Here is a 13,234-nt window from a genome sequence, read left to right on the forward strand (position 1 = left end):
GGACTCTGGCTCAAAGGAGTCCGGTTCAACTAGTAGTACGGGGTCCGGGGCGTCGGAGAGGACGAGGCTGGCCTCTCCTGCGGAGGCCGGTGTTGAGGACGAGGAGATAATAATCGTAGTAGACGAGGAGAGCGGAGAGGAAGTGATTGTGGACTTAGACACAATCCCGGTTCGTGGGGACGGACCGCACCGGGTAGAAACCAGGGCGACGAAGAAGACGTTGAAGCGGTAGTTCCTCGCTTGCCACGCGTGCCCGTCGAGGTGATAGCAGAGGCACGGATGGAGGCCAACCCACAGTACAACGTCGGGGCCCTGTACGAGGTGAATCATCTGGGGCCGGGCAAACTTCAGGCCGTCAGGGACAAATACTGCATCCCTGATCGGTACATTTTGAGGGCGGCCGTTGAGGGGGACCGGGCCAGCAACGATAGTGCAGATCTCTGCCTATACAAAGAAGCCTTACGGGCCGGGCTCAGGCTTCCCTTGCACCCATTTTTTGTCGATGTGCTGAATTATTACGGGCTGGCGGTTACACAGGTCGTGCCGAACTCTTGGAGGACGCTGGTCGGCTTCCTGCACCTTTTGGGAGTTCGGCTTCATAGGAACCCCACCCTGCCCGTCTTCAGGATGTGTGCGCACCTGAAGAGGCACAAGGACGGCGGCTGGATCTACATCAGCCAACGGCCCGAAGTAAAAATGATCACTGGCATACCTACTTCCATTCACACATGGAAGAACAGGTTTTTCTATGCTAGGGACACCGAGCAGGGCTCCCACTGGCCGTTCTCGTTGGAATGGAGAACGCCGGACACCCAGAACCTTAGTCGGAAGCCAGCCCTTAAGGGCTACGACTACATGACCTTCGCTTTGATTAAAGAAGAGCTGAAGCGCGGTCAAATAAACTGCTCGGAGTTCTCCGAGGAGGCCGTCCTGGTAGAGCTCGGTATCAGCCGTGCGACGCCGGCACGTACGTAGACGTTTTTAGGCCAGCTCTTATTTTTTGAACTGTTCCTTTCTTTTTCTTTTTTTATAGTTCTAACTCTGTTCTGTTTTCACGTTCAGAAATGGTGAAGCAGATGTCCATGCTGTACAAAATCAGGCAGACCTCCCAGGCGTCCCCAACGCATGAGCAGCCCCAACCCAAGGGCAAGAAAAGAAAGGTGACGGAGTCAACTCCGGCAATGGTCGCACCGGCTGAGCCTCTCAAAAGCAGCCGGGCGACACATAAGCTTGCAGTTAAGCCGAGCCGGCCAAATCTCGTCGGGCAGAGCTCCGGGTCCGCACGGGTGATAGAGCCCCAACACAGCGGGCCAGTCCTGGGCATCCCTGCCGCCACGGCGGCGAGAGGCGACAACGTCTTCTGCCCAAACTGGGCGGTGCAGAAAACGGACACCGGCCTAGGGGATAGCCGGGTGGCCACAGAATTGATGTACCAGGGCGTCCTCCCACGCGACCGACGGGAAGTCGAGAAAGAGGCGCCGGAGACCTGTGCAGAGGCGATCGCCTCCGCCCTCTATCAGCTCCAGGTGTACTCTAGGGATATGGCGAAGAAGAGTTATCTCTTCTCTGAGACGCTCACACAGATAGAGTCTGAGAAGGGCCAGCTCCAAAAGGACAAGGACGGGCTTAGCGAAGCCGTCCAGGTCAAAGAGGCCGAATGCAACAGCCTGAAGGACGAGGTGCAGAGGGTCAAGAACCAGGCCGTGCAGGATCTCCTAACTGCGAGGGAGAGAGCCGATCAGAGAGAAAAGGCGGCTATCGAGGCGGCCGTGAAAGTGGCAGTGCGGGAGGCCGTGAAGAAAAGCGAAGAGAGGAAGGACACACAGTTCTTCAACCTGGGCCTCCAAGCCTATAAGGCGGGGTTCCTTCTCTGCTCCGAGCAGGTTAAGAAGGCTCACCCCGACATCTCTCTGGACGGTCTGGCTGTCCCGTATGCACCTCCAGAGGAGGAAGAGGAAGAGGAGGAAGAAGGCGAACTGGACTCCTCCCAACCCATCGAGGTAGAACAGGAAGTCGTTCTGGCTTCCGAGGTCACCCCTCCAACCGCCGAGGCCGGCCAGGTTGCAGCCCTTACTCCAGAGGCAGTCACCGACGAGGTGGCCGACGGGGAGGCCTGAGTGGCAGCCCTCTTGCTCCTATCCTTAATTTTTGTTTGTAAATTTTTGTAATGGCCCACGAGGCTCATTCTTTGTAAGCCAGCTCGGCGAAAAGAGCACTTTTGTGATATGAATACAAATTCAATTTTGTCTAACTGTCTGTACGGCTGCCTTGCTTTTTTGTATTTATGATGTCTGTGCTTCTTCCTTATCTTTCTGCCGAGCCGGGGTGGTTGTCAGGATGTCATTGGCCGGAGTGCACCACTGCCGTTCTCTAAGTCTGCAAACACTTATAATGAGAGCTAAGTCTGCGAACACTTAGAGTCTTTTTGGCGTCTAGAGATTGCGCCATATCCTGTCCGGCTTAGGCTGTGGACGGCCAAGCCGGGCAGGTCTTTTGGCGTTTAGCGATTGCGCCATATCCTGTCCGGCTAAGGCTCTGGACGGCCAGGCCGGGCAGGTCTTTGAGGTGGTCTTCCACTAGGGCGGTTCCGTGGTTGGAACTGATCTCCACACCAAATTGGACGCGCCGGAGTGCTCCACTGCCGTTCTCTAAGTCTGAAAACACTTAGAATGAGAGCTAAGTCTGCAAACACTTAGAGTCTTTTAATGGGGGAGCTGGCATATACTAGTGACTCAAAAGTGAGGGACACAGTTCAGAGACAACTCCACTTTATTTCTCTTTGAAATTTAATTACAGAGATTCTTTACAGGCCTTCAAAGGCAAAGGAAAAGACTATTGATAGTATATTCGAAGATTTCTGGAATTCCAGGCGTGCGGCAGCAGCTGCTCGTCAAGTGTCTCTAGGCGGTAGCTTCCTCGACGGATGACCTCTTTGACTCGGTACGGCCCTTCCCAAGTCGGGGAGAGTTTGCCCACCCTTCTTGGCTGGGAGACGGCCGCTTTCCTCAAAACTAGGTCGCCTGTGCGGAACTCCCTTGGTCGGATCTTCGTGTCATGGTATCTAGACACCTTCTGCTTATACGCTGCGGCTCTGATCTGTGACTCTTCACGGACTTCCTCAAGCAAGTCGAGGTTGACACGGAGCCCGTCCCCATTCAGCTGTTCATTGAAGTTAACAATTCTTGGGGAAGGAATGCCGATGTCAACCGGAATCACAGCCTCTGTTCCGAAGGAGAGATTGAAAGGCGACTCACCCGTTGCAGTGCGTGGGGTAGTCCGATACGCCCAGAGCACATGGTACAGCTCGTCAGCCCAGCGTCCGGCCTTATCATCCAGTCTATTCTTTATCCCCTGCAGCAGAGTCCTGTTCGTCACTTCGGTCTGTCCATTCGTCTGAGGGTGTGCCACGGAAGTGAACCTTTGCTCAATCTTCAGATCTGCACAAAACTTTCTGAAGTTCCTTGAGTCGAACTGTTTGCCATTATCTGTTATGAGGACCCGGGGTATCCCGAATCTACACACCACTGATTTCCAAAAAAAGTTCTGGACGTTCTGCTCGGTGATCTTGGCCAGAGGTTCAGCTTCTACCCACTTAGTAAAGTAGTCGATGGCGACAATAACGAACTCGCGGCCTCCGGAGGCCGGCGGAAAAGGACCTAAGATGTCCATTCCCCAGATAGCAAAAGGGAGAGGGCTGATGATCGGAGCCATTGGCACGGCAGGCTGGTGAACGGCGAGAGAAAATTTCTGACACTTCTCACACTTCTTCACAAGGCTCAGTGCATCTTGTCTCAATGTAGGCCAGTACAGGCCTCTTAGAAGGACTTTGATGGCAAGGGCCTTGCCCTCAAGATTTTCTCCGCAAATCCCTTCGTGGGTCTCTCGCAGGGAATACAGGGCATCGGTTATCGGGAGACACTTCAAGTACGGGAGGGTGTAAGATCTCTTGTACAGAGTCTCGTCGTCAAGTGAAAACCTTGCTACCCGCCGTACGACTTTACGGGCCTCTTTTTTCTCCCCGGGGAGCTCTCCACTGCGCAGATATCTGATGATCTCATCCATCCAGCACGGCTCATCGTCGATCTGCATTACTACGACGGGCTGGCCATCAATACTGGAGGTCTTTAGGAACTCCATACGAATTTCTCTGAGAGCGGTGTAGCCTGATGCTGCTAGCTTTGAGAGCACATCAGCCTTTGTATTTTCAGTTCGGGGGACTCTGATGACCTCAAAACTTCCGAACTTACTGGCCAGGCTACGGACCCTTTGCAGATATTTTAGCATTCGCTCTTCTCGGGCCTCATATACTCCTTGGATCTGACATACGACTAACTGTGAATCGCAGTACGCCTTCAGTCTCTGAGCGCGGGCCTGAATGGCGAGGTTCATTCCGGCGATGAGCGCTTCGTACTCTGCCTCATTGTTTGACTCACGGAACCCAAACCTCAGGGCATAATTCAGGACAAAGTCATCTGGTCCTGTGAGAACTAGTCCGGCACCGCTGCCACTTTTATTTGAAGACCCGTCGACATATACCTCCCAGAGCGGCTCTTCAGAACATGGAAGCGGGCTGGTCGGAGGAGCTGCACTCTCAAGCCCGGGAAGCGGAACCGCTTCGGCTTCTATCTGCGGCTCGGATATAACCGGTTCTGCTTCTGAAGGAAGCGCTGCTTCTGACCCGGGGTCTGAATCTGGCATGGTACATTCAGCTATGAAGTCTGCAAGAACCTGAGCTTTGATTGCTGGCCTGGGCAGATATTTGATGTCAAACTCGCTGAGCTCCACCGCCCACTTCACAAGTCGGCCTGAAGTGTCTGGACGGTGGAGGATCTGCCTGAGGGGCTGTCCCGTCAGGACCTTGATCGTATGCGCCTGGAAATACGGCCTTAATTTTCTGGCCGCCATAACGAGGGCGTATACGAGCTTCTCGACTCGCTGGTATCTCGTCTCTGCATCATGGAGGACCTTACTGACATAGTAGATCGGCTTTTGCTGGTGGTACTCCTCTCGGATCAGTACTGCTGCAACTGCCAAAGGTCCCGCTGAGAGATACAGAATCAGCTCCTCTCCTGGCTCTAGCTTGGACAGCAACGGCGGAGAGGACAAGTACTGCTTCAGGTCTTCAAATGCCGCTTGACACTCCGAAGTCCAGGGCGCGGTTTTTATACCTTTGACTGCGTTGAAGAACGGAAGGCATCTTTCTGCGGACTTAGAGATGAACCGCCCCAGGGCAGCTACTAATCTGGTCAGGCGTTGTACTTCTCTGATAGTTCTGGGCGGAGTCAGCTCCATCACCGCCTTGATTTTCTCAGGATTTGCCTCTATCCCTCTCTGGCTGACCATGAAGCCTAGAAACTTGCCTGCTCCGACGCCGAACATACACTTGGTCGAATTGAGCTTCATGTTGTGCTCCCTCAAGACTTGAAACGCTTCTTTGAGGTCGGCAACATGATTGCAGGCAGCTCTGCTCTTGACCAGCATATCGTCCACATATACTTCCATATTGCGGCCGATCTGCTCTTTGAACAGCCTGTTGACGAGCCGCTGGTAGGTGGCTCCTGCGTTCTTCAGTCCAAAAGGCATAACTCGATAGCAATAAGTCCCCTCATCGGTTACAAAGGATGTCTTCGGAATGTCGGACTCATGCATTCTGATTTGATTGTATCCTGAGAAGGCGTCCATGAAGCTTAGCAGCTCGTGACCTGCAGTAGCGTCGATGAGCTGATCGATCTTTGGGAGCGGGTAGCTGTCCTTCGGGCAGGCCTTATTCAGGTCTGTAAAATCTATGCAGGTCCTCCACTTCCCATTAGACTTCTTCACCATCACAACATTCGCGAGCCAGTCCGGGTACTGGATCTCGCGGATGAAGTCGGCCTTCAGAAGCCTTTCCACCTCTTCTCTAATGGCCATTCGTCTCTCCGGTGCAAAGTGCCTCCTCTTCTGTTTCACGGGCTTGCAGGTCTGATCAACCCCGAGCTCATGGGTGCTGATTGCAGGGTCGATGCCGGGCATGTCTGAAGGAGCCCAGGCGAAGACATCTGCATTGGCTCTGAGGAACTGAGCAAGATCCTGCTACGCGGCCTCTGGGAGGGCAGAGCCGATCTGAACAACCCTCTGGTCGTCACCGCTATACAACGGGATAGATATAAGGTCCTCGGCCGGCTCGTTTACTGTGATCTGGGCTTCGTCCCTTAGATCAAACAGCTCGATTGGGAGGGACTCGGACGCATTCTTCCCTTTCAGTGCCGCTGCATAGCACTGCCTCGACTAGGGCTGGTCCCCTCTGACTTCCCCTACGCCCCCTGGTGTACTGAACTTCATCTTCTGATGATAGGCGGAGGGAACGGCTCGGAGGAGATTCTGGCCGGGGCGACCCAGGATAGCATTGTAGGCGGACTTGGCCCTTACCACTAAGAAGTTCACCATGGCGACGGACTGGCAGGGCGGCTCCCCGATAAGAACTGAAAGCTCAATCTGCCCTTCAACTTTGACAACTTCTCCGGAGAACCCGAACAAATCAGAGTTGGCCGGCTTCAGACGGTCAGTTCCGATCAGCATCCGCTCGAAGGCGTGATAATAGAGGATGTCTGCGGAGCTCCCATTGTCGACCAAGATTTTCTTCATTTCCCAGTTCGCCACCAGCATGGTGATGACCAGGGCATCATCATGCGGGAGGATCAGGCCATCGAGATCTGCATCTGAAAAGGATATCTCGTTCTCTAGCCTGGCCTTCTTGCTGCAGGTATGGACGGCGTTGACCTGCAGGGCATAAGTCCTGCGGGCTGATGAAGAGGTTCCTCCTGCGGTCGGCCCTCCTGAAATGGTACCAATAACACCATGAGGTTGAGGTTGAGGTACCTGAGGAGGGGGGCTGGCCGGGGCCGGAGCTTTAATGCGGTCGCCTAGAGGTTGAGCGCCCCGGGGGCTTCTGCCTCTGGGCTTCGGCTTGTCCTTGCGTTCTCTTTTGTTGTCATCATTTTTCAAGTACCTTCCGAGGTACCCTCTGCTGATCAACTGCTCGATCTCCTCCTTCAAATGAAGGCACACGTTGGTGTCGTGGCCGTGGTCCTTGTGGAACCTGCAGTACTGGGATATGTTTCTTTTTGCCGACGAGTTCTGCCTCTCCGGCCACCGGATGAAGTCCTCTTCCCGAATGGCTGCCAGGATCTGTGCTCTGGACGCGGTCAGCCGCGTGTAATGCTCTCTCGGGTGGGGGCTTCTCCCCTTTCGAGAAGGGCTTCTCTCCCTGCTGGAAGGGCTTCTCTCCTTCTTCTGAGACTTATCATCCCTACGCTGCTTGGTAGGGTTCTTCTCCTCGGGCCTTCTCTTGCTAGCAGAGTCCAGGGCGGCGAGAGTTTCCTCCACCGAGATGTACTCCTCCGCCCCGGCCATCAGGTCTGCGAGGGACTGCGGGTTGCGCCGGGCCACTGCTCGCCTGAAGTCAGTTGATCGGGCGCCGGCCAGAAGGGCGTTCGTGGCCGCGGAGGGATCCAGGTTGGGAACCTGAAGAGCTTCCCTATTAAAGCGACCAACGAACACTTTCAAGGCCTCATCATCTCCCTGCCTGAGGGCCATCAGCGAAGCCGTTGTCTTCCTGGGTCTTCTGCTGCTCATGAAATGGCGGGCCAGGTCATCCCCAAAATTATCAATATTGTCCACGGACCTGGGTTTAAGCCGCGAGTACCAGTCCCGCGCTGCTCCGGTCAACGTGGTGGGGAATGCCCGGCAAAGGAATCCATCCGACGCCCCGTGGAGGAGCATTGTGGTCCTGAAAGTCTCCAAGTGGTCCACGGGGTCGGTGGTCCCGTCATACTGCGGAATCTGCGGCATCTTCCAGCCCGCAGGGGCCTCCGCGCTGAGCACTCTGTCCGAAAATGGTTGAGCCCTTGTGAAGATCCGGGAGGTAGGCCGGCCCTACTCTCTAGCGAGCTCTTCGATCCGGTGGTCGATCTGCTGGATCCTTCGCAACACTGGGTCCTCTCTTTCCTCCGCCCGGTGGACGGGCCTCTCTCTTCTTGCTGGCGGACTCATAGCCGATCCGGACTGACTGGCCGGACTCCTTCGCCGGTGCAGCGATCCCTCTCCGTGGGTGGCGTCTCTCTTGCTGCCATGCCTTTGTACGGAGGGAGATCGTGACCGGTGATGTAGGCGAGGCTCGGGTCGCACATGCTTGTCCCGGGAGAGGTGATCTCGTCTTGTAGAGTGACGAGTCTGCTCTCGGGGCGGGGGCGTGTGCTCTCTGCGGGAGCTTCCCCTCCTCTGAGTGGGCTGAGAGGCCTCGGCTGGGTGCTGCTGGAGTGCGGGGGCCGGATTCCTGAACTGCGCAATCACATCAGTCATTTCCTGGAAAAGGGCCCGCATCTCCCTCGGGGTTGGGGTAGGGTCTGAACGGTCCGAGCGAGTCGGACTTCGCTCTCCTACCACCCCGACCTCTATCTGCGAGGCCAGTCGCTCGCTTCTTCCTTCGCGGGGGGCTGTAGCCCGGGTCGTCTGGGAGGTTGGCACATGCTTTCCGTTTTTCCCTACCATTGCTTAAGTGAGGTTCCAAACAGCTTTTTGTTACGGGGTCCCACGGATGGCGCCAAATCTGTTAGGTCTAAAATTGGTAACAGGTTATGGTAGGGCCGGAAGGGCTGATCTGACAAGCCACAGCTGAAGGGCTAGTGGAGTCTTGCGCTGCACAAGCATAGACAAGGATGCAAAGGGTCAGAAGACCAACCCAGAGTGGTGCTCCGGACGGGCGCTTCGACACTCAAGTCAGTATGAGCAGGAGTGCAGAGCAATGTCAGAGCAGAAAGCTTAGGGTTTTGATCTCAGATCCCTCACCTTAGCACAAGTGAAGGCTATTTATAGTGATTCTGAGCCACCTGTCCAGGACAGGTGGTAGTTCTGAGCCACCTGTCCAGGACAGGTGGTGGCCTCTGTATGGACCAAGTCTCATACCTAGGAGGGGCAGGTGGAAGTCCCTGATTGGTCCAGGTGTCACACCTAGCAGGGACAGGTGTTGGCTTTGCAGCGGTCCCTGTAAGGGCCACGTGTCAACAGCCAATTGGTTGCTGAGTTCGGACCTCATCAGTGCTGAGTTCGGACCCCATCAGGCACGGCGATTGGAAAAATTCCCCGAAGCGGGGATGGGGATTGCTCCGGCCCGGCCCGCCCCATAATCCCCATACATAATTGAATTTTCCGCTAATAAATTTGGGCTTGGTGCTTTTAATTTGGGTAACCGCACTTAACATCGAACAAATTTCCTTTGGGATTCTTAAATTTTCCCTAATATCTTTCTCAAATACATTTTTAGTAGAATTTTTCAATAAAAAAATTCATTAAACACGTTTCCCTGTAGTGTGCAGCACGGGGATGGGGCAGGGATGGGGATTATATTTTCCCCGCCATCCCCTAAGCGGGGGTGGGGAATTTTCCCCGAGGTGGGACGGGGATGGGAGATGCAACATCCGGCCCCGCCCCGTTGCCACCCTTGGAGGTCACCTAGTTTTCTTCTTGCTAGAAAGGCAAGTTTAAAATCTGGTGCACCAGAAACGTGAACAGAACACTAGGGGTGCAACTGAGGTTGGGTTCTACCTGAGAAAAAGTCGGGTCGGTTTGAGTTTGGGTCGGTTTTTGGTTCGGGTTGAGTTTTCCCAACCCAGGTTGAGTTCGGGTCGGGTTTGGGTTTAGAGTTTGGGCAACCCGTGAGTTCGGGTCCAGTTCGGGTTGAGGGTTTGGGAAACCCAACCCAAGTGAAACCCAACATTTTTTATCAATTTTCTTTTTTTTGTAAGCTTCACATCTCGAGTTGGGTCAGGTTGAGCTTGGGTTCTACCTGAGAAAAAGTCGGGTCCGTTTGAGTTTGGGTCGGTTTCTGGTTCGGGTTGAGTTTTCCTAACCCAGGTTGAGTTCGGGTTAGGTTTGGGTTGAGGGTTTGGGCAACCCGTGAGTTTGGGTCTGGTTCGGGTTGAGGGTTTGTGAAACCCAACATTTTTTATCAATTTTCTTTTTTTTTAAGCTTCAAATCTGGTCAGGTTGAACTTGGGTCGGGCGTGTTCGGGTTGGAAAAAAAGGGTTCCTCGGGTCGGGTTGGCCCCCCCCCCACCCAACCCGAGTTGCATCCCTACAGGACATGGGCCTTTTGGACCAAGGATGTACCACATGGCTAGGAGTAAGGGCATGGGCAGATCTGGGGGTCAAGGGGAGGCAATTCCCCGATAAACTTCCTAAAATTTTCCTAAAGTTGCCCCCTTAAAATTGGGGATTATTTTCAAGTCGATAGGTTTGTATGCAATTTTTTGTAAAGTTGCTAGATTTCTTCCTCCATGCTGTTATCTCGTATAAAGTTCCTACATTATAGGGCTTTTTGGGGAACAATTACCAATGGGGGACACAAAAATGACGAAATTGTCAACAGGACCCATGCTTTTTTGAAATTATCAACCAGGGACAAAAGAGGTCATGTCAGTAATAGTTGGACGAAAATGCCCTTTTCTTAAGCAACACGTTTTACTTTTCCACTCTTCCCTCTTCTTCCCTCTTCCCTCTTCTTTTTTACTTTTCCATTTTCAACTTTGTTTTTTTTACCCTACCAGTCATCTTCCTCATCGTTTAGCAACCATTGTCGCTTGGAAGTCTCGAAACTTGAAACGTGAGTTCATTCCCATCTATCTCTATATCTAGGTTTTGTTTTTCATTTGTTTTAGGGTTTTGCATTTCTCCTTCTCCCTTTCAATGGTGGATAAGGAAGATGAAACGTAGGTTAGAAGAAAAAAAACGGTGAAAATGAACGAGTGAAAAAAACAGGAAGTAAAAACGTGTTCATAAGGGACTTGATAAGCCCATTCGGAAATTGGTAACCACATTTTTTATACTAGATAACCCCAATCCTAGAGACTTGAAAACCCCCTTCCAAAACTCTAGTACCCTTGGCCAATTTTTGGGAACTTGATAAGCCCATTCGGAAATTGGTAACTCCATTTTTTATACTAGATAACCCCAATCCTAGAGACTTGAAAACCTCCTTCCAAAACTCCAGTTCCTTCGGCCAATTTTCAAGGACTTGATAAGCTCATTCGGAAATTGGTAACCACATTTTTTATACTAGATAACCCCAATCCTAGAGACTTGAAAAATCGCCTTCCAAAACTCTATCCTGGGCCAATTTTCAAGGACTTGATAAGCCCATTCGGATATTGCGAACCTCATTTTTTTATACTAGATAACCCCAATCCCAGAGACTTGAAAACCCCCTTTCAAAACTCCAGTACCATCGGCCAATTTTCCAGAGACTTGAAAACCCCCTTTCAAAACTCCAGTACCATCGACCAATTTTCAGGGACTTGATAAGCCCATTCGAAAATTGATAACCCCATTTTTTATACCAGATAACCCCAATCCCAGAGACTTGAAAACCCCTTCAAAACTGCAGTACCCTCGGCTAATTTTCAGGGACTTGATAAAGGGCATTCGGAAATTGGTGACCCCATTTTTTATACTCGAAAACCCCAATCCCAATGACTTGAAATCCCCCTTCCAAAACTCCAATACCCTCAAAAAAATTTCAGGGACTTGATAAGCCCATTCGGAAATTGGCAACCCTACTTTTGAGAGTTGCTAACCCTCTTCCAGAGAGTTAATAAACCCCTTCTGCTACAAAACCCCCTGCCTATAACAACTCCTCTAATGGCATTACAATCCTGCTCATGATAAAAATAACAAAAGAAATGGATGTTGTATTCATTAAATGTGTTTCATGTATTACATCACAATTCGTGTATTACAAAAACATTTAAGTACATTAAAAAATGTGTAAGCATCCATTCATGTATTACATCAATCTTTTGTTATACAACCAATTGTCTTCCAAAAAGTGAGTGAAGCCATCCATGCATTATCTCCAAAACACACCCTAAAGTACAAACCACTTAAACCCTAAACAAGATAAATAAAAAACAGAGGAATGAAAAATAGTGCAAAACCCTAAATAAAGAAAAACAAAACTTAGATACAAAGAGATTGATGGTAAGAACTCAACTTTCAAGTTTTCATGACTTGCTAGCAACAATGGTGGCTGACTAAGGAGGAAGATGACTAGTAGGGTAAAAATCAAAAAGTTAAAAATGGAAAAGTAAAAGAAGAGGGAAGAAGGGAAAAAAAAAGGGTGAAAACGTGTTGTAAATGTCAAAGGGCATTTCCGTCCAGGTTATACTAACAAGACCTCTTTTATCCCTAGTTGATATTTCAGAAAGCATGGATCTTGTTGACAATTAGGTCATTTTTGTTTCCCCCATCGGTAATTGTTCCTTTTTCTTTAGTGAGTCCCCCTCAACGAGCCATCTCCCCCTCTCTCTCTCTCTGTGTGAGTCCCCCTCAACAAGCCATCTCTCTCTCTCTCTCTCTCTCTCTCTCTCTCTCTCTCTCACGCACACACACCCCAAAAATCTGATATTCTGAGATTTTATGTCACGTGCAAGTAAATTATTTTTCAAAAAGTACTGGCCCACTTCATAGGACGATCCAGATTGTTCATTTGTTGGTGCAACACTTAAATAGGTTGCGCTAGGGTAAATCATCTCCATAGGATGATCCTAACCCTCCGATCTATAATGGAGAGGGTAATTGCTACCTAATAATTAATATTCTACTACTTTATATAAAGGTAATTGCTAGCGTCCATCGCAAAAGGCATTTCGCTGCTGGTCTGTCGCATGTCAAACCAGCCACCTCATGAATGGAGACAAAGCAAATCCTTACATAAAATGTGGCCACCAGTAAAATTATTTGGAGCCTCAGCTGTAGTAAAATAAGGGAACTCTTACCATATGATAATTCAATAGAATATAACGATATTTATGTATGCTAAGTATGGTATCTTGCAACCAAAAAGTACATGCAGAAGTCCGTCGGGGGTTGCTTCAGTAGAGTATAGAGCCACGCGTACTAAAACATATGGCCCACACCTCTGACTGATCTGAACCGTTCATTAAATGGGCCATTCTTTAACTCTGTTATTGCCCAAAATAGCACCAATCATCCGATTTTAACATCGAACAGTCTGATTTTTTGTTGGCTCACATTCAACCACAAAAAAAATATTATCAGATTTTGACTGCATAATCCGTATGCTTATTCTGCCATAGAAGATCAAAGGAAGAAGGTATACTAAATGAACAATTCAGATCAATCAAAGGAATCGAAGATGGGACCACTACGACATAGTAGACTCACCTCTGATTTGTGAAAA

The 13,234-nt window shown here is 50.8% G+C and overlaps 1 protein-coding gene across 1 annotated transcript; it reads right to left on the minus strand.

Annotated features, from left to right (window-relative positions):
* Positions 1-2,282: 2,282 nt before the first annotated feature.
* Positions 2,283-4,905, minus strand: LOC143850396 (uncharacterized). The gene is made up of 4 exons (XM_077359654.1): positions 4,537-4,905; positions 3,622-4,317; positions 3,070-3,159; positions 2,283-2,360 (listed from the first exon to the last, which is right to left on the minus strand). Exons 1-4 carry the CDS (start codon positions 4,903-4,905, stop codon positions 2,283-2,285), a joined length of 1,233 nt encoding a protein of 410 aa, XP_077215769.1.
* Positions 4,906-13,234: the final 8,329 nt, after the last annotated feature.

This window comes from Tasmannia lanceolata, unplaced genomic scaffold (genome assembly GCF_043159265.1).
Source record: "Tasmannia lanceolata isolate RefF3 unplaced genomic scaffold, GAP_Taslan_0.1 ptg000018l, whole genome shotgun sequence".
NCBI lineage: Eukaryota > Viridiplantae > Streptophyta > Magnoliopsida > Canellales > Winteraceae > Tasmannia > Tasmannia lanceolata.